At 45.9% G+C, this 21,533-nt stretch overlaps 1 protein-coding gene across 1 annotated transcript in view; it reads right to left on the reverse strand.

Annotated features, from left to right (window-relative positions):
- The window catches only part of LOC123760068 (uncharacterized), a 50,887-nt gene extending 29,590 nt beyond the window's left edge, over positions 1–21,297 (reverse strand). Inside the window, exon 1 of the mRNA XM_045745503.2 lies at positions 20,478–21,297. Within this exon, the coding sequence (XP_045601459.1) occupies positions 20,478–20,955 (478 nt within the window). The 5' untranslated portion in view covers positions 20,956–21,297. The remainder of the gene's footprint in view (positions 1–20,477) is intronic.
- Positions 21,298–21,533: the final 236 nt, after the last annotated feature.

Below are 21,533 nucleotides of genomic sequence, written 5' to 3' on the forward strand. Positions count from 1 at the left end.
CACTAGACTAGTCCCAGAACTAAGAGGCATGAGTTACGAGGAAAGGCTGCGGGAAATGCACCTTACGACACTGGAAGACAGAAGAGTAAGGGGAGACATGATCACAACCTACAAAATCCTCAGAGGAATCGACCGGGTAAACAAGGATAAACTATTCAACACTGGTGGGACGCGAACAAGGGGACACAGGTGGAAACTGAGTACCCACATGAGCCACAGAGACGTTAGAAGGAACTTTTTCAGTGTCAGAGTAGTTAACGGATGGAATGCACTAGGCAGTGATGTGGTGGAGGCTGACTCCATACACAGTTTTAAATGTAGATATGATAGAGCCCAGTAGGCTCAGGAATCTGTACACCAGTTGATTGACAGTTGAGAGGCGGGACCAAAGAGCCAAAGCTCAACCCCCGCAAGCACAAATAGGTGAGTACACAATAGGGACGCTGGTGGCTGAGTGGACAGCACGCTGGACACGTAATCCTGTGGACTGGGGTTCGATTCCCGGCGCCGGCGAGAACCATAATGGGCAGAGTTTCATACACCCAGATGCTCCTGTTACCTAACAATATATAGGTACCTGGGAGTTAGACAGCTGTTACGGGCTGCTTTCTGTGTGTGTGTGTGTGTTTGTGTGTGTGTGCGTGCGCGTGTGTATTCACCTAGTTGTATTCACCTAGTTGTGTTTGCTGGGGTTAAGCTTTGCTCTTTCGGCCCGCCTCTCAACTGTCAATCAACTGTTTACTAACTACTTTTTTTCCCCCACACCACACACACACACACACCCCAGGAAGCAGCCCGTGACAGCTGACTAACTCCCGGGTGCCTATTTACTGTTAGGTAACAGGGGCATTCAGGGTGAAAGAAACTTTGCCCATTTGTTTCTGCCTCGTGCGGGAATCGAACCCGCGCCACAGAATTACGAGTCCTGCGCGCTATCCACCAGGCTACCAGGCCCCCCAAAGTGTGCGCGCGTGCGTGTGTGTGTGTGTGTGTGTGTGTGTGTGTGTGTGTGTGTGTGTGTGTGAAAATAATTAGTTGGTAGTTTGTAACAGTTGATTGACAGTTGAGAGGCGGGCAGAAAGAGCAGAGCTCATCCCCCGCAAGCACAACTAAGTGAGTACACACACACACCTGGTGTAGCCGATGTTATAAAATAGTTTGCTCGCTTGCTGCATGTGTGTGAACACGTTGAGACCCACTGATGCCTACACACCTACGCCCTAATGATGGGCGTGGGTTGTGTGTGTGTGTGTGTGTGTATGGGGGGCGGGGGCAGTTGTGAAGCAGTACATAGCAAAAATAATTTTGGAAATTGCGTTGAAGTCCGGCCCCCCCCTGTAGTGATTTTCGTCTCAAGGTACACCCAAGAGACCCACAGCCGTGTACACATAAACACTGGCGACGAACCATCTCTGCTCTGATGGTCACGCATCACAAACATGGCGAATTAAAAAATAACCACACAATGTTTTGTTAAATATGAGGAAGGGTAGTGAAGTGTTCTGGGGAAGGGGGGGGGGAGGGAGTCCCAGGGGGGGGGGGTCCTGTGGAGTCCCCACAGGAGGGGGGGAGGGGGCGGTCAGTTGTTCGTGGAATGATTCCTTTAAGGCCAATGGTATGATTGGGGGGGGGGGGGGGAGTTAAAAGCTTCGAAACCACCGGACCACTACTTCATTTGGGTGACAACACCGAGGGTGCTACTTGTCACTGAACCACCACCACTGAGCCACCACCACTGAGGCACCACCACTGAGCCACCACCACAGAGCCACCACCACTGAGGCACCACCACTGAGCCACCACCACTGAGCTGGAGAGACAGGCAGGTGTAGCTGGTAAGGTGCTCCTGTGGATAAGGGAGTATCTAAGCAATAGGAAGCAGAGAGTTATGGTGAGGGGTGAGACCTCCGATTGGCGTGAAGTCACCAGTGGAGTCCCACAGGGCTCTGTACTCGGTCCTATCTTGTTTCTGATATATGTAAATGATCTCCCAGAGGGTATCGATTCATTTCTCTCAATGTTTGCGGACGATGCTAAAATTATGAGAAGGATTAAAACAGAAGAGGACTGTTTGAGGCTTCAAGAAGACCTAGACAAGCTGAAGGAATGATCGAACAAATGGTTGTTAGAGTTTAACCCAACCAAATGTAATGTAATGAAGATAGGTGTAGGGAGCAGGAGGCCAGATACAAGGTATCATCTGGGAGAGGAAATTCTTCATGAGTCAGAGAAGGAAAAAGACTTGGGGGTTGATATAACGCCAGACCTGTCTCCTGCAGCGCATATCAAGCGGATAACATCAGCGGCATATGCCAGGCTGGCCAACATACGAACTGCATTCAGAAACTTGTGTAAAGAATCATTCAGAACTTTGTATACCACATATGTCAGGCCAATCCTGGAGTATGCAGCCCCAGCATGGAGTCCATATCTAGTCAAGGATAAGACAAAACTGGAAAAGGTTCAAAGGTTTGCCACCAGACTAGTACCCGAGCTGAGAGGTATGAGCTACGAGGAGAGACTACGGGAATTAAACCTCACTTCGCTGGAAGACAGAAGAGTTAGGGGGGACATGATCACCACATTCAAGATTCTGAAGGGAATTGATAGGGTAGATAAAGACAGTCTATTTAACACAAGGGGAACACGCACAAGGGGACACAGGTGGAAACTGAGTGCCCAAATGAGCCACAGAGATATTAGAAAGAACTTTTTTAGTGTCAGAGTGGTTGACAAATGGAATGCATTAGGAAGTGATGTGGTGGAGGCTGACTCCATACACAGTTTCAAGTGTAGATATGATAGAGCCCGATAGGCTCAGGAATCTGTACACCAGTTGATTGACGGTTGAGAGGCGGGACCAAAGAGCCAGAGCTCAACCCCCGCAAACATAACTAGGTGAGTACAACTAGGTGAGTACTGAGGCACCACCACTGAACCACCACCACTGAGGCACCACCACTGAGCCACCACCACTGAGCCACCACCACTGAACCACCACCACTGAGCCACCACCACTGAGCCACCACCACTGAGCCACCACCACTGAGCCACCACCACTGAACCACCACCACTGAGCCACCACCACTGAGCCACCATCACTGAACCACTACCATTGAGCCACCACCACTGAGGCACCACCACTGAGCCACCACCACTGAACCACCACCACTGAACCACCACCACTGAACCACCACAACTGAGCCACCACCACTGAGGTACCACCACTGAGCCACCACCACTGAGCCACCACCACTGAACCACCACCACTGAGCCACCACCACTGAGCCACCATCACTGAACCACTACCATTGAGCCACCACCACTGAGGCACCACCACTGAGCCACCACCACTGAACCACCACCACTGAACCACCACCACTGAACCACCACAACTGAGCCACCACCACTGAGCCACCACCACTGAACCACCACCACTGAGCCACCACCACTGAGCCACCACCACTGAGCCACCACCACTGAGCCACCACCACTGAGCCACCACCACTGAGCCACCACCACTGAGCCACCACCACTGAGCCACCACCACTGAGCCACCACCACTGAGCCACCACAACTGAGCCACCACAACTGAACCACCACCACTGAGCCACCACCACTGAGCCACCACCCACATATGCTGAAGACAGTAACTAAGATAAAGGAGTGTAGCGGAGCTGAGGGCTGAGTTTACCGGCCTGGGAGGCGGCAAGGGGCCTTGACTGATGGTTCAGGTTCCTTACAAGACGCAGGCGGGCGGCCGCCTTTGATGTGTGGTCGCGGCGCGTCAAAGCCAGCGGGCGCGTGGCTCGCTGCCTCACTGCCTCATATCCCTCACACCAGCAACACTCATCATCTCCTCATAATATGTTGTGATCTGCATTTTCAGTTTCAACCGCGTCCATGATACCAGAGATGAGCTGATGAAACTGACAGGGGCTGTTTGTCTCGCGGCAGCAGTGTTGTGATCAATATAGCGTCTACCAGGAAAGTGAGAGGATGGATTATGAGAATGTTCAAATCTAGTGTTTCCAGCTCAATGCTCATACTGTATTAACCACTAGTGCTGTCCCGCCTTGGGTACTGCTCGATGCTTATTTCTCCCTTCTGAGCAGGAGAGAGTATTGGAAAAGAGGGAAGGCGGACAACATATACGACACGCAAAGACTCAATAAAATTTAAAAATTATTGGAACCGTCTCAAAGCTCTCAAAATGTACGCTCTGGAAAGGAGACACGAGAGGTATTCAATAATTTATACATGGAAGATATGGAAGGCCAGGTCCCACATTTACTCAGTAAAATGACAACATATCGCAGCTTAGATACTGGTCTTATCCCTGTCATACTAAAAACAGCAGAAATAGCACAATTTCATAAAGGAGGGAATATTGCAGAGGCAAAAAATTAGAGGCAGATATCACTAACATCACACATTATAAAAATCTTTGAAAGAATGCCTAAAAGTAAGATCACAAAATGCAGAGAACCCCCTCCCCCTCTCCCCCCCCAGCACCTACATAACCTTGAACAACATGGTTTCAGAACAGGGCGGTCTTGCCGATCATACTTGCTGGACCACTATGACATGGCACTAGATGCCATGGAAGACAAACAAACCGCTAACGTAATACAGAGATTTCGCAAAACCTCCGACAAATGTGACCATGGTGTTATTGTGCAAAAAATGCGCTGGAAGAGAATCACCGGAAAAAATTTAAAAATTGATCTACAATTTCCTAACAGAACTCAATGTGTAATAACAGAGTAAAACCAGGATCAATCAACGGTGAAGAGCTCAGTCCCCCAGGGTACTGTGTTTACAACAGTATCCTGGAGTGCATATCTACTTCTCATTGTGTCACAATACTAATGATTTGAGCACCAACTTGAAAACAAGAGTTTCTGAGGTTGTCCTGATTAGTTTTACATTTACGTTAACAGTGAACTCACTTAACTGGTGAAAGCTCAAATAGAAAATTTACGCCGGGAAGAGATCTTGGTCGTGTGAGCCTGTGAGTGAATGAGCCACCGGACCAGGTGTGTACCACCACGCCACGGGAACCAGGAGACACCAAGCCCAGTCTCACACCACCTGGATAGTTATCTAGACATTTGTGATGGTCTGAAACCATATTATGGTTCCAATAATAATCTACTTGTCAAATGACCAGTAAGCAATAATCTACACTACTACACGTGCGTTTCAACTTTAGCCAGCACCTAAGTTGACTTCAATGTTGCACATCCAGACTGCGCTGCCACTCACCGGGAAACAGTCAAATCTCGTAAATGCAGAGATCTGAATCAACACTACAATTTTGTCCCCATTGCCTCAGAGACACTTGGTGCCCGGGGTAAAAGTGCCACTAGGATGAAGCGATTAAATTTAAATTCCACCAAAAGTGAATATCATAAAAAATGGAACGACAAAATAAATCCTAGAAATATTAGCACAGTCAAAACAAGTGCAAGAATAGCCTAATATCCTTCTTTTGATTAAGACGTTGTGAATGAAACCAACACCAGGGAGGGGGAGGGGGAGGGGGAGGGGGGGGTAGAGGAGGAGAGTTACTTAGCTACAGTGAGGTGCTGACGACAATCAGCTGACTCAAGGAGTGCCAGCATGGAAGCGGGCCAGAAACTGCCGCCAGTGACTTCCTCGCTCCTGAGTGTGGCTGGGGCAGCTCTTCATCACCTTGCACCGTCTCATTGGATAACACTAACACAGGTCACTCACGTCACACTTGCATCACTGAACTGTTTTTACCTCAGATTTTTCTTCTGACCCTTCCAATCGGGACTGCTCTCATCAGTCTAGACTGGGGAGCCGGTCGGCCGAGCGGACAGCACGCCGGACTTGTGGTCCCGGGTTCGATCCCGGGAGCCGGCGAGAAACAATGGGCAGAGTTTCTTTCACCCTATGCCCCTGTTACCTAGCAGTAAAATAGGTACCTGGGTGTTAGTCAGCTGTCACGGGCTGCTTCCTGGGGGTGGAGGCCTGGTCGAGGACCGGGCCGCGGGGACACTAAAGCCCCGAAATCATCTCAAGATAATCATCATAGTAAACCTCTTGCAGTAGTAGGTTGTGGAGCCCTGCAGTAATCTTGTCGCCAATCATGTACTTTCACACCCTGGACTTTTGACGTCCTTGCCCTTGCTCCTCTGGCGCGATGATCCGCTCCCAAGCAGAAGGGCCACACTCGTCATATAAATAAATATCACTAGTCTATTTCCTCTTTCTAAACTTCAAACTTGAATTTCTCCTAAGTCATGCAAATTGCACACTTCCTGCTTGAACCGAAATTATCACTAGGCCGTCAAGTATGTCAAATATATACAAAGAGATGGGAAAATGACTCTTGAAGCTGGGATGGGTACTACACAAGTCGGCAATCATAACAATTCCCCAGCGCGCCCTCAGGGTAAAGTGACTACCATGAGACACCAAACCCAGTCTCACACCACTTGGATAGTTATCTAGACATTTGTGATGGTCTGAAACCATGTTATGGTTCCAATAATAATCTAGTTGTCAAATGACTAGTAAACCTTTGTCCTAAACAGAGAATATTCTCATGTTATAATTTTATTATAATATAAATCATTGGTTTAAAATATACAAAGTCTATTCTTAACTTACTTTCTTTAAAGGGTTTGAAATATTTGGTTTTATGTAAAAAATATTCTAGGAGATACTTTAATAGTTTTCGAATTGCACATTTCACGTGTTTGAGAATAATACATTGTTTTAATGTAATCAAACCAAATGTAACAAAACTTATAGGGATAGGGAGTAGATAAGAGAAGTAATTATGTAGTGGTTTTGGAGTGATTACCTCGAGGGGTTTAAACTCCCTGAAGACAAATTACAACCCTCATGCTCCTCCTGTGAGCTGTAGTTTATTGTGCACCTCAGACACATCCTGTGGGCGGTAGCACACGAAAGATTACAGAGGGCACAAAAGGCCTTAATCAGACCTCAGTGATAATGTTCACATCATTAATTGCAATCAATCTGCACACCTAATAATTACACTGGCAACTAGTAAAAGACTTCCCTCACTACAACTTCTACTTATTAACAATATATTATTAAACGTTTAAGGTAACTTTTTTGTTAATGATAACACGGTTTTGGTGTTATCAGGAGGCCTGGTCGACGACGTCTTACACAGCACAGCACAGCCATCTCCTAATTGTGGTGGCTCTCTGCCTCGCTGCCCCAATCCACCCCGAATATACGTGTATTTGCGGCGAGGAAGTGGCCGACAGGTACGGCCGGCACGGCGTTCTCTGCCAAAGCACAGGAGGATAGCATGCAAGACACGGCGAGGTAAATGACATTATTAAGAGGAGCCGTATTACAGCCAGTTGTCCAGCAGAGAGGCAGAGAGTTGTCCCCGTTACCTATTGCCCCGCAACTCTGATGAGCCTGTTGGTCGCCCAGACGGGATCACCCAGACGGGATCCTCAAATATTAGATTGATCTGTACCTTGTTTACATGATTTTGGAAAATGGGGAGTAAGAAGTTAAATTATTTGTCGCCACTTGAAAATCTGAGAAAAAATGCAGATGCTATGTACAATTGAATATTGTACATATTATCTCTTTAGGAGAGCCCTTCTTGTGATTGGCTGTTGTGGTGAATGTCAACAAAGAGTTTCCACCAATGAGATTGAAGCGCGGGAATGCTTCCTTCAGCACAACAACCTGCCTTATGGGCAGGTTGTTGTTTGGAGGACGGGCTGTTTACAGCAGCCTGTCCTCCAAACAATGACCCAAAAGTGATTCCATGCACCCGCCCAACCCCCTGTTTATGAATGAAAAACGGTTTACATACGGGGCTGACATACGACTCACAACTGATTTCGTTCGAACACTTCCGGAACAAGTGCTTCACTGACGAATTGTGTTCGAACCACAACGCTATAAATGCTTCACCCACGTACTACAAATACAAATAATCGCCAACAGAACATAAACACCTAACCTAACTTATGCCTATATATGTACAATATGCTAATATATTATAAAATTAATTTATATTTGAGAAAATTCCCGCTTTGAATGAACAGCATGTAAAAATTTATGAATGCGTCTGTGGGGTCGACCGCTGGATGTAATGGACTTGAGTCAAGGACGGGGTTGGTTGCCCGAGCCTGAACCTGCAGGCAGCAGCAGTCGTCGCGTGCAGCCTGAACCTGCAGGCAGCAGTTGTCGCCGCGTGCAGCCTGAACCTGCAGGCAGTAGTCGCCGCGTGCAGCCTGAACCTGCAGGCAGTAGTCACCGCGTGCAGCCTGAACCTGCAGGCAGTAGTCGCCGCGTGCAGCCTGAACCTGCAGGCAGTAGTCACCGCGTGCAGCCTGAACCTGCAGGCAGTAGTCGCCGCGTGCAGCCTGAACCTGCAGGCAGTAGTCGCCGCGTGCAGCCTGAACCTGCAGGCAGTAGTCACCGCGTGCAGCTTGAACCTGCAGGCAGTAGTCGCCGCGTGCAGCCTGAACCTGCAGGCAGCAACAGTCACCGCGTGCAGCCTGAACCTGCAGGCAGCAGCAATCACCGCGTGCAGCCTGAACCTGCAGGCAGCAACAGTCACCGCGTGCAGCCTGAACCTGCAGGCAGCAGCAATCACCGCGTGCAGCCTGAACCTGCAGGCAGCAGCAGTCACCGCGTGCAGCCTGAACCTGCAGGCAGCAACAGTCACCGCGTGCAGCCTGAACCTGCAGGCAGCAGTAACCGCGTGCAGCCTGAACCTGCAGGCAGCAGTAACCGCGTGCAGCCTGAACCTGCAGGCAGCAGTAACCGCGTGCAGCCTGAACCTGCAGGCAGCAGTAACCGCGTGCAGCCTGAACCTGCAGGCAGCAGTAACCGCGTGCAGCCTGAACCTGCAGGCAGCAGTAACCGCGTGCAGCCTGAACCTGCAGGCAGCAGTAACCGCGTGCAGCCTGAACCTGCAGGCAGCAGTAACCGCGTGCAGCCTGAACCTGCAGGCAGCAGTAACCGCGTGCAGCCTGAACCTGCAGGCAGCAGTAACCGCGTGCAGCCTGAACCTGCAAGCAGCAGTAACCGCGTGCAGCCTGAACCTGCAGGCAGCAGTAACCGCGTGCAGCCTGAACCTGCAGGCAGCAGTAACCGCGTGCAGCCTGAACCTGCAGGCAGCAGTAACCGCGTGCAGCCTGAACCTGCAAGCAGCGGCAATCACCGCGTGCAGCCTGAACCTGCAGGCAGCAACAGTCACCGCGTGCAGCCTGAACCTGCAGGCAGCAGTAACCGCGTGCAGCCTGAACCTGCAGGCAGCAGTAACCGCGTGCAGCCTGAACCTGCAAGCAGCGGCAATCACCGCGTGCAGCCTGAACCTGCAGGCAGCAACAGTCACCGCGTGCAGCCTGAACCTGCAGGCAGCAGTAACCGCGTGCAGCCTGAACCTGCAGGCAGCAGTAACCGCGTGCAGCCTGAACCTGCAAGCAGCGGCAATCACCGCGTGCAGCCTGAACCTGCAGGCAGCAACAGTCACCGCGTGCAGCCTGAACCTGCAGGCAGCAGCAATCACCGCGTGCAGCCTTTACTCTTAAGTTTTCAAATGATACAAATATATGGAATAATTACAGATTTAAGGATTCAACATATATACAGAATTATTGCATGATCATCAGAGTAATCCAGAAATTTGCAGTTGCTAATCATTTTGTTCGTAAGCCAAGACGAATTTCACTGAACTATGTTGACCAGACCACACACTAGAAATTGAAGGGACGACGACGTTTCGGTCCGTCCTGGACCATTCTCAAGTCGATTGTCGGTCAGGACGGACCGAAACGTCGTCGTCCCTTCAATTTCTAGTGTGTGGTCGGGTCAACATACTTCAGCCACGTTATTGTGACTCATCGCCTTCACTGAACTATGTTTCAAATGGTAAGTTAAAATAATATTTTATGTTACTACTTCCTATTTTATATGGTATATGAATAAACAAAATTAATATTAATACATCAGCTTCATCAAATCTTAACAGTATCACTTGCTTACCTACCATTTATTGTCATGACACGGTACTGGTGTCTTCCATACACCTAACATGTGTCAAGCAGGTGTGGTGGAACACATGTGCTGTCCCGCCGACACTGTTAGTTACATACAGCTGAACCATATACTCCCACATATATAAATATATCCAAAGCCCATCATATTGTTGCTTTCTCTTACTATTAAATATCTATAATGCATAATGGGACAATTACACGGTAATACCTGGTAAGTGGACCAGTCTGGTACACTAATGCTGAGCGTGGTGGGCCAGCTGTACAAATGCCTCATTTTTAGCCTCCTTACATAACCACTATGTACAGGGGTTACATAGGTGCCACCGCAGGCGTGGGTTTTATACATTCATTATCAGCAAAGGCTGGAAGAGAGACAACACTGGACATCTCAACAGTGTGGGAATTAAAAGTTGATGAGCCCATTCTTTGCTCGGAGCTTACTGCCATTGAATGGTATCTCGCTGCAGTCTTAAATACTTTCAACCACATCCAAGCCTTGAGGGAAGTCTTAATTTGGTTATCATTGTTGTGACGCAGGTAATGCCAATACACAGCGTCTTTTTTCGCTCAACAGCCAAATAACTTTACAGACAAGTTTTTACGTCAATGAAAAGTTCATCTCTGGACCATATATCCATGGTGGGATGTGGGTATAACATCTTGAATTAGGATAAATAGGCTCCAAAGGTTGTTGGTCCCAACTGGGTTCGAAAGGGGACAAAAATTTTGCTATTTTTTGGCATTGTTACTCCTTTGAGCAAACTTTTTTTTATCTTAACCTAGTCTAATGAAATTACAGCATAGGTAAATTCTGCGTTATAGTGTGTGAGGTGTATGACGTCGTAGTTCAAGCTGTAAGGATTTTTTTTTACTACTATAAGGTCAAAGACTGATAGGGGCCAAAAGTGGAGGTTAAAGCCAGCAAACAAGATAGGGTCGACCTTCTTTTTTCTTTACATCTGACCACAAGTATGACATTGGATGAGGTTGCAATGAAGTTGATCTCGTATTGCACTAATACACAATGTGGCACTGTTTCCTAGATGTAATTTAGATCAACTGTGTTGTTGCAATGAGTTTGGCATCTTCGATAGAGTATTGTACAGTGCGGTCTGCTGCATGATGCGAGGTGGATGTGTTGCTCAGCATCTTCGTGTTTGCTCGTGGCTGCTGCAGCTAGATGTTGTGAATTTGTTCTCGACTGTTGCAGTGATACAGTGCCTTTGTGTGTCGAGGAAATGGCTGAGGCGGTCTGCCTAAGTGATGGACGATCCTACACTGGGCCTGGAGAGTGTGAGAGTGGGGATGACAGACAAGATGATACCAGGCCGTATCAAGCAGTAGTGAACAGATATAAACGGATAAATACTCAAAGACAGCGAGACGGTGACAGTGAAGATGAAATAGCAAAGAGACCAAAAAATGAAGCCCTGTTCAGCAGGACGCGGGAGATGCAGACGAATGGAAGGAAGAGGCTGTTGCTCCCTACAGCGTGTCAACTGAACTTTCATCAAAAGCTAGAGTGGACGGTTCGTTTAGCTAGGGAGTTTTTTTTTAATATGAACCACTATTTAAGGAGGGTGCTCACCGGCCCTACATAACAGTTGGGACAGAGGAAGCCGTGGAACACCTAACGACGGATGGGTTTGAGAATATTGTGATGGTTATTCCGGAAGAAGGTATGATGCACACCAAGATCATAGTTTTTAAGTATTCAACTTATTTGGATCCTGATTATCTTCTTCTCAACAATGATAGTGTTGTTTGGGCAAGAGGAACAGTGTTTGTGGTGAAAAACAACGCCAGGTTAGGTCACCCTCGCCTTAGTAAAGGGTGAGGCTCCAGAAAGAATTTTTGTGTAAGGACTAGGCTACAGGAAAGTTGGAAAATACATTGAAGAGCCCATATTATGCATGAAGTGTTCCCATTGGGGACATCTGGCTTGGAAATGCCAGTTTGACCCCAGGTGTTGGTTCTGTGGTAAGAAACACGACTCTCGAGAGTAGAGTCAAGATTAAAAACGGTGAAAAAATCGTCCCATCTTGTTGCAATTGTCGAGGCAGCCACAATGCTGGTTTCTATCTATGCCGCATGAAGCCTCATCTGAGAGAATCTAGGACGGGTGCTACAAGTAGGATAGATGTATCCTCGAAGGAAGGAAAGATTGTGCAGCAGGAACATAGAGGAAACAGCTGGAAGCCAATGACAGCCCCTATGAACAATGTGTGGGAGAAAGGAATGGAGACAATTAGGGTGAGCCTAGGGAAAGGAGGAAATGCAGCTGAACAAATCAAACCTTGTGGAGGCAAGGTTCAGGACAATATAGTGAATTCGGAGGTTGGTACTCAAATATTGGAATATAAAAAAAAAAAAACTAGACAGGAGGATTGAGGCATTAGAAAAATTAGCTATGGAGGGTAGATGGGGTGAAGATGGTGGTGAAACAGGACGTGAAATGGAAAGTGAAACAGGACGTAAAATGGAAAGTGAAACAGGACGTGAAATGGAGTGTTAAACAGGACGTGAAATGGAAAGTGAAACAGGACGTAAAATGGAAAGTGAAACAGGACGTGAAATGGAAAGTGAAACAGGACGTAAAATGGAAAGTGAAACAGGACGTGAAATGGAAAGTGAAACAGGACGTAAAATGGAGTGTTAAACAGGACGTGAAATGGAAAGTGAAACAGGACGTGAAATGGAAAGTGAAACAGGAAGTGAAATGAAAAGTGAAACAGGACGTGAAATGGAAAGTGAAACGTGCGTAGAAGAAAGTAATGAAGAACATGACGTATTGATGATAGAGGATAGTCTGGAAAATGAACTTTCTAGTAGTATTAGCGGTGTTCAACCTTCTGTAGTGACAAATGATGAAACAAAGGTTAAAGTAAAACGGTATACAGAATTTAAAAAAAAATAGATATGAATAATATTACCTTTGATGTTAGTAGCTGTTGTGCAAGTGAAGAGAAAGCAAAAATGTTACAGTGTTGGGAGAGAGTGTTTAAGAAACTCTCGTATCTCATGGAATGTGACGGACAGGGCAAAGGTAGTTTTGTTATTAATCATAGATGAAAGTAGAGTGAGGATATCATCTTGGAACGTTAATGGGTTAAAAACTAGTGCGGTGGATGTACACTATTATACTCTTAGAGAGTACTATTAACCTGAAATGTTAAATGGAATTCTTGTATTGTGATTTGTGTATTTGTACTCACTGAATTTGTGTGCCCCTTGAGGAACTTAAAGTAGAGTGGGGTAGAAATAGCCTAAGCTACTCTATCCCTTTGAGATGTATTTTTTCTTATCTCAATATACATACTTGAACTTGAACTTAAGCTTAGGGTTCACAATAAACCTGTTGGAAATTTCCAACAATTTATTACTAATATTCTGTAATATTCAGTACCTTAAGACACTAGTCTTGTACTGTTTAACATTATTTACTAACTCTACTAATTTAAGCTTAGCACTAAGGAGTTTAGTTTATTAACGCGTAATAACACATCATTCCCCAGAAATTCTAGTCAAATGTTGCATCAGCACATGACGAGAGGGAAAATTATTTACATTTGAGAGAATCGTCCTAAGTTCTCTTTATTTCACATTCCTTAATAGAAATTATTATTTAGTAATTTGTTGTTACAACTATGTTCAGTGACATACAGCTGGTAATATGTTTATCTTCGTTATTAAACCGTATTGTTAATTAGTTGAAAATAATTCACGCGATTGCGAATTGCCATTTATAGCGTTCATAGATAACAGAATTTCTACCCAGCACGCTCATATCAACCAACGTTTATTTAATCATTAAGAAGCGAGAATTTATATATTGTCAAATAAGGCAAATTATTCTTTAAAATTTCTGATACGCCTTAGTTCCATCAATTCGGGATATTAAATAAAGCGTAGGAATATTCAACGCGTCGTAGTATCTGCGCATGCGCGAGTGAGCTCGAGAAGGAGTCAGAAGGCAAGCGACGCCATAATCAACAAGGAGAGTGTCTGGTAGCTGACTAAATTACCATCTTTGTAAAGAAACATCCGTGCACCTACACACGTTAGCTTGGTGTGGCAGCTTCATTACGTCTCAGACACCTTGTTCGGCACGTTATCGGGTTCTATAATTTGTTTCTTGTAGCTATCCAACCAAAATGACAGGTTGGATAGCAAGAACTTTTCACACTAGAGATGCATACCGATGATGATACTTTTCAAAACGCTTGTGCTCTCTAGAGTGGAGTACTGCTGCACAATGACAGCCCCTTTCAAAGCTGGAGAAATTGCTGACCTGGAGAGCGTGCAGAGATCCTTTACTGCTAGAATCCACTCAGTAAAACATCTAAACTATTGGGCCCGACTAAAGAGCCTAAAACTGTACTCCCTTGAGCGCAGGCGGGAGAGGTACATAATAATTTACACGTGGAAAATATTAGAGGGGCTGGTCCCAAACCTGCACACAGAAATAAAATCACATGAGACCAGAAGACATGGCAGGATGTGCAGAATACCCCCGTTGAAAAGCGGAGGTGCAACAGGTACTCTGAGAGAGAACTCTATCAGTATCAGAGGCCCGAGACTGTTCAATACGCTTCCACTACACATAAGGGGTATAACTGGCCGACCCCTCACAGTGTTCAAGAGAGAACTAGATAAGCACCTCTTAAGGATACCTGATCAACCAGGCTGTGACTCATACGTCAGGCTGCTCGCAGCCGCGTCCAACAGCCTGGTTGATCAGTCCGGCAACCAGGAGGCCTGGTCGACGACCGGGCCGCGGGGACGCTTAGCCCCGGAAGCACCTCAAGGTAAGGTAGCTACAACAAACTATTAGATAGGACGATGTATCGTTACGAGGCATGACTTTACAGCGAAATTCCCAAATCGCTTTCCACTCAACTATTCATATTAATTTCCCATGAATATTGGTGGAGTCGCGCTTTCTCCAATAGATTTTACACTTAACTCGTATTTCAGCTGGAGTACCAACGCAAGTGAGGCGAATACTTCCTCGACGCTCACGTGTCCCTAGCTGGAGCCAGATGAAACATGATTCTAGGCGACGAGTACATGAACATACGGATCATTTACGTCTATTTATCCCACAGCTAAGCTGTTTTTATAGTTTTCGTAGATAGATCTTAATACCTATTTATTTAACATTTTCTTGCATATCAATTTATATGTGAATATTTGATAAATGTGTAGTATTACAATATTACATTATCTTATAGATTATTAATTCTATTTACTGATTAAACCCCCCAAAGTCTGTGGAGGGATTTGGTTTCTTAAATTATAATATTACAGTTCGTATCACAGTCTTAGATTTCATATATATTTTATGCGAGCTCCATAGATCACTGGTTCTCAAATTTATTCCCTTTATTTAAAGGATGGTCCTTCGAAGGTATTCATGATTTTATTAACAATATTTTGGAGCCAAATTTCCCACAAAACCGCTGCTCACAGGATGAGTATGATGTGCACAATACAATACTCCTGGCAGGATGAGTATGATGTGCACAATACAATACTTCTGGCAGGATGAGTATGATGTGCACAATACAATACTCCTGGCAGGATGAGTATGATGTGTACAATACAATACTTCTGGCAGGATGAGTATGATGTGCACAATACAATACTCCTGGCAGGATGAGTATGATGTGCACAATACAATACTCCTGGCAGGATGAGTATGATGTGCACAATACAATACTTCTGGCAGGATGAGTATGATGTGCACAATACAATACTCCTGGCAGGATGAGTATGATGTGCACAATACAATACTCCTGGCAGGATGAGTATGATGTGCACAATACAATACTCCTGGCAGGATGAGTATGATGTGCACAATACAATACTTCTGGCAGGATGAGTATGATGTGCACAATACAATACTCCTGGCAGGATGAGTATGATGTGCACAATACAATACTCCTGGCAGGATGAGTATGATGTGCACAATACAATACTTCTGGCAGGATGAGTATGATGTGCACAATACAATACTCCTGGCAGGATGAGTATGATGTGCACAATACAATACTCCTGGCAGGATGAGTATGATGTGCACAATACAATACTCCTGGCAGGATGAGTATGATGTGCACAATACAATACTCCTGGCAGGATGAGTATGATGTGCACAATACAATACTCCTGGCAGGATGAGTATGATGTGCACAATACAATACTTCTGGCAGGATGAGTATGATGTGCACAATACAATACTCCTGGCAGGATGAGTATGATGTGCACAATACAATACTCCTGGCAGGATGAGTATGATGTGCACAATACAATACTCCTGGCAGGATGAGTATGATGTGCACAATACAATACTCCTGGCAGGATGAGTATGATGTGCACAATACAATACTCCTGGCAGGATGAGTATGATGTGCACAATACAATACTTCTGGCAGGATGAGTATGATGTGCACAATACAATACTCCTGGCAGGATGAGTATGATGTGCACAATACAATACTCCTGGCAGGATGAGTATGATGTGCACAATACAATACTCCTGGCAGGATGAGTATGATGTGCACAATACAATACTCCTGGCAGGATGAGTATGATGTGCACAATACAATACTCCTGGCAGGATGAGTATGATGTGCACAATACAATACTCCTGGCAGGATGAGTATGATGTGCACAATACAATACTCCTGGCAGGATGAGTATGATGTGCACAATACAATACTCCTGGCAGGATGAGTATGATGTGCACAATACAATACTCCTGGCAGGATGAGTATGATGTGCACAATACAATACTCCTGGCAGGATGAGTATGATGTGCACAATACAATACTTCTGGCAGGATGAGTATGATGTGCACAATACAATACTCCTGGCAGGATGAGTATGATGTGCACAATACAATACTCCTGGCAGGATGAGTATGATGTGCACAATACAATACTCCTGGCAGGATGAGTATGATGTGCACAATACAATACTTCTGGCAGGATGAGTATGATGTGCACAATACAATACTCCTGGCAGGATGAGTATGATGTGCACAATACAATACTCCTGGCAGGATGAGTATGATGTGCACAATACAATACTCCTGGCAGGATGAGTATGATGTGCACAATACAATACTCCTGGCAGGATGAGTATGATGTGCACAATACAATACTTCTGGCAGGATGAGTATGATGTGCACAATACAATACTCCTGGCAGGATGAGTATAGGGGTGTACAGTAAACTACCACTCACAGGATGAATATGGGGGTTTACAATAAAATACTACTCAGAGGATGATTATGGAGTGCACAGTCATCTACTACTCACAAGGTAAAGACGAGGTACACTTACGGAACTTAAGGAACTAAACCTGATGATGCTAGAAAAGAGGAGAGACAGGGGAGACATGATAGAGATGTATAAAATACTTTGGAGGCCTGAGAGTGGAAAAAGAGGAAATGTTCACAATGAACACAAATAGTACAAGAGGAAATAGATGGAAGCTTGAGACTCGCGATGAATCTTAAAATGTAAGAAAGTTTTCTTTTAGCATTAGGGTAGTGATAAAATGGAATGAACTAAAGAAGCACGTTGTAGAAGAGAACTCTATTCATAATTTTTAAAGTAGATATACGGAAATAGGTCAGGAGTCATTCCATTAGACAACCGGTAGATGCAAGGGCGGAACCCAAGAGCTAACGCTCGATCCTGCAGGTACAAATAAGTGAGTACAGGTGAGTATCTGATGCACATTAAACTATGGCTCACAGGATGAGTATGGAATGCACAATAAATTACTGCTCGCAGAATGAGTATGTTCACAATAAAATGTTCCTCAGAGGATGAGTATGGGGTACACAGTAAACTACAACTCACAAAATGAGAATGGGGTTCACGATAAACTACCGCTAAACAAGATGAATATGGAGTGCATAATAAATTACTGCTCACGGGATGAGTATTTGGTGCACAAGAGCCAACCATCCACAGGATGAGTATTTGGTGCACAACAAACTACCGGAAAACAATGAATATGGAGTGCACAATAAACGACAGTTCACAGGCTGAGTATGGGGTGCACAATAGACTGCCGATCACTGGGCGAGTATGGGGGCACAAACTACAACTTGTAGGATGAGTATGGGCTGCACAATAAACTGCTTCACACTCGATGAGTATAGGGTGCACAATAAACTACTTCACACTCGATGAGTATAGGGTGCACAATAAACTACTTCACACTCGATGAGTATAGGGTGCACAATAAACTGCTTCACACTCGATGAGTATAGGGTGCACAATAAACTGCTTCACACTCGATGAGTATAGGGTGCACAATAAACTGCTTCACACTCGATGAGTATAGGGTGCACAATAAACTGCTTCACACTCGATGAGTATAGGGTGCACAATAAACTACCGCTCACAAGATGAGTATAGGTGTACAATAAACTACCACTTGCTGGATGAATGTGGAGTGCACAATAAATTACGACTCACTGAATGAGTATGGGGATACATAATAAACTAATGCTCACAGGATGATTGACGATTAATAAAGATTAAGGCACCCTGAAGGTGGCACGGGCATGAATACCCGTAATCATAGGATGAGTATGGGGCGCACAATAAACTACGGCTCATTTGATGAGTATTGAGTGCACAATGAAGTATCCATCGCTGCTGGAAATAGTAAAAAAAATACAGGCTATCTTGAGATGATTTCGGGCCTTAGCGTCCCCGCGGCCCGGTCCTCGACCAGGCCTTCTTTTTGTTACAACTTCCCCCCCCCCCCAGGAAGCAGCCCGTAGCAGCTGTCTAACTCCCAGGTACCTATTTACTGAACTAGGTGAACAGGAGCATCAGGGTGAAAGAAACTGCCCATTTGTTTCCGCCTTGAACTCTGACCCTTAGGACTACGAACCCCGAGCGCTGTTCACTCAGCCAGCAAGCCCCTATTTGCCAATTTAAATACTAAATAAATAAATATCAATAATTACATTTAAAACAAATATCAATAATAATTGCAATACGACAAAGACGAATCATTAGGAAAAACATGTGAGGTTTTTCTTCACTCAATAAATATACAAAGTTATTCCCTCGGCTCCCTTTGATGTAATTACCTGGCGTCGAGTTGGTTGTCCCGAGACATTTTGCGGTCCACGAAAGATAAACAAAATTAAATAGTTTTTTCTCTTGACGGTCCAGCGTTCGCTGGGGATTGGGGGCTCCACCAGCCGTCCCCCGTCAATGGTTCCCGCGTGACCACGCTCATCCCTGGGGACATCCACCACCACCCCAGGTCCCTCACACACACATGTTGGCTGACAACCCATCCATCTGCACGCCACACGCATTACCTTCCAAGATTCCAGACCTGACCTTTCACTCCAACGCTCCAAAGTTCACGTTTCTCTATGATTCAAAACTGGCGTGTAAACCAGAGTATGGAAACCAAATGTCCACATCACATTTGGCCTGTCAGACCAATAGTCCATACAATATTAGGTCTGTCAGACCAATAGTCCATACAATATTAGGTCTGTCAGACCAATAGTCCATACAATATTAGGTCTGCCAGACCAATAGTCCATACAATATTAGGTCTGCCAGACCAATAGTCCATACAATATTAGGTCTGCCAGACCAATAGTCCATACAATATTAGGTCTGCCAGACCAATAGTCCACATCACATTTGGCTTCACACCCTGAGCCGTCCGAGAATATTAAAATATAAATGCATTTATACCTAGCAATTTACTGGTATTTATCCAAATAGCCCACGGTCCCAAGCTAGTCGTTTCCCGACCCAGCAGGGAGTGTGCGTCTGATGGCAGTGCGGAAAACGAAGACTAGATGATAGTATCAGAAGCCTAGTCGGATGTCAGTGAGGAAAACGAAGGCTAGATGATAGTTTGAGATGCCTAGTCGGATGTCAGTGAGGAAAACAGTCGTCACCCCTAAGTTCTATTGATGAAACTGTAGAAACCTAATGATAAAAATGCAGTCTCACATAATAACATATTAGTGACGATGTCACAATAACGTCCCAGAAGATATGATGACCAAACCACACATCAGAAAATTAAGAAACGACGACGTTTCGGTCCGTCCTGGCTCATTATCAAGTCGTGTGAAATCGACCGAAACGTCGTTTTTTCCATTTCGTTTTCCTTTTCTCCAAATTTTTCCATTTTCTGATGTGTGGTTTGATCACAACATATTGGTTCTATAAAGTAATATGCAATATTAATAGTGTGCAAACAATGTGTATTAAATTGTATGACCCTGTATAATTAAAATGAACAAATAATTAATGAAGGATGAGCAGGTGAACCACATTTAACCGGTTCGTGAATAAGGGAAAACCCCTGACATGTTGCGGCGAGAGCTGACACGCGCCACTGATGTATGGAGACGCGGCACAGTGTACTCACCCACCCAGTAGCCGCCGTTGCTGGAACACTGCGCGAGTGAGGTGTTGCTGCTGACGAAGATGACCAGGACCAGATGTCCCCAGGAGGCGCTGGGATAGGGGTCCAGCATGAGCACTCCGTCGTGGCGGCCAGACCGCTGCAGGGACCCATCAGGTAGCCGCGCCACGTACTGCCGTGGGCCCGCCTGGGTCGCCCACACCCGCATCAGCCCCCGGGGCACCAGCTGGACCTCAAGACACGCCTTCTCCGTCGTCCACGAGGGCGCTTCACACGACAAGGACTGCAACAGGTCGTAGGCTGCCGCCGCCCACCGACTAGTGCGCTCGTTCATCGGCACATCTTGAGGACTTGGTCTGCTCACTACTTGATGACCAAGAGCCTCTGACCCCACCAGCCAAGCCACAAACACCACCAGTGCACCGTAGCTCATCACCTTCCCCTGGTGGAGGCCTAGTATCACCTCACGTGGCACAGGCATCAATCACCGTAGTCTCCTCGCAGTATTTATACCAGTAGTATTTCCTTCACTTTTTTTTACACGTATGTGGAAATGAGTCCCAGTAGCAAAGTATATACACAGTATGGTGGTTGATGTAGGTATAGTGAGTGTGGAGTGTCCGCCTGGTGTGCACACTGGCCCCGCGCTACGCACACTGGCCGCCGCACCGTCTCAGCTCCTGCCTATAAATGCCTCAACTGAGCGCTGCTGAGTACCGACCGAGCTGTGATAATCGCACCCAAGATCAAACACGCCGACTTCTCACAACTTCGGCGGCTTCCTTTGATGTGTGAACTGGCCGACCCTTCTCCCTCACTGGGATGCTACTCCCCCATCTCACCCCCACCCCGCTGCCTGCACCCCACCCTTCCACTCTGTTGCCTGCACCTACCCCCCAACCGCTGCTTGCACCCCTTTCCCCCAACATTTCTGCGTGAGCGCCCTCACCGTGGTTTGCTGATAATGCAAAATTTATCCAAGGAAAAAACTTCTCATTCGTAAAAAACTTTAAGAGGACCTGGAAAAGCTGCAGGAAGCATCATCAACATTCGCGAAAC

Source organism: Procambarus clarkii, chromosome 16 (assembly GCF_040958095.1).
Source record: "Procambarus clarkii isolate CNS0578487 chromosome 16, FALCON_Pclarkii_2.0, whole genome shotgun sequence".
Classification (NCBI taxonomy): domain Eukaryota; kingdom Metazoa; phylum Arthropoda; class Malacostraca; order Decapoda; family Cambaridae; genus Procambarus; species Procambarus clarkii.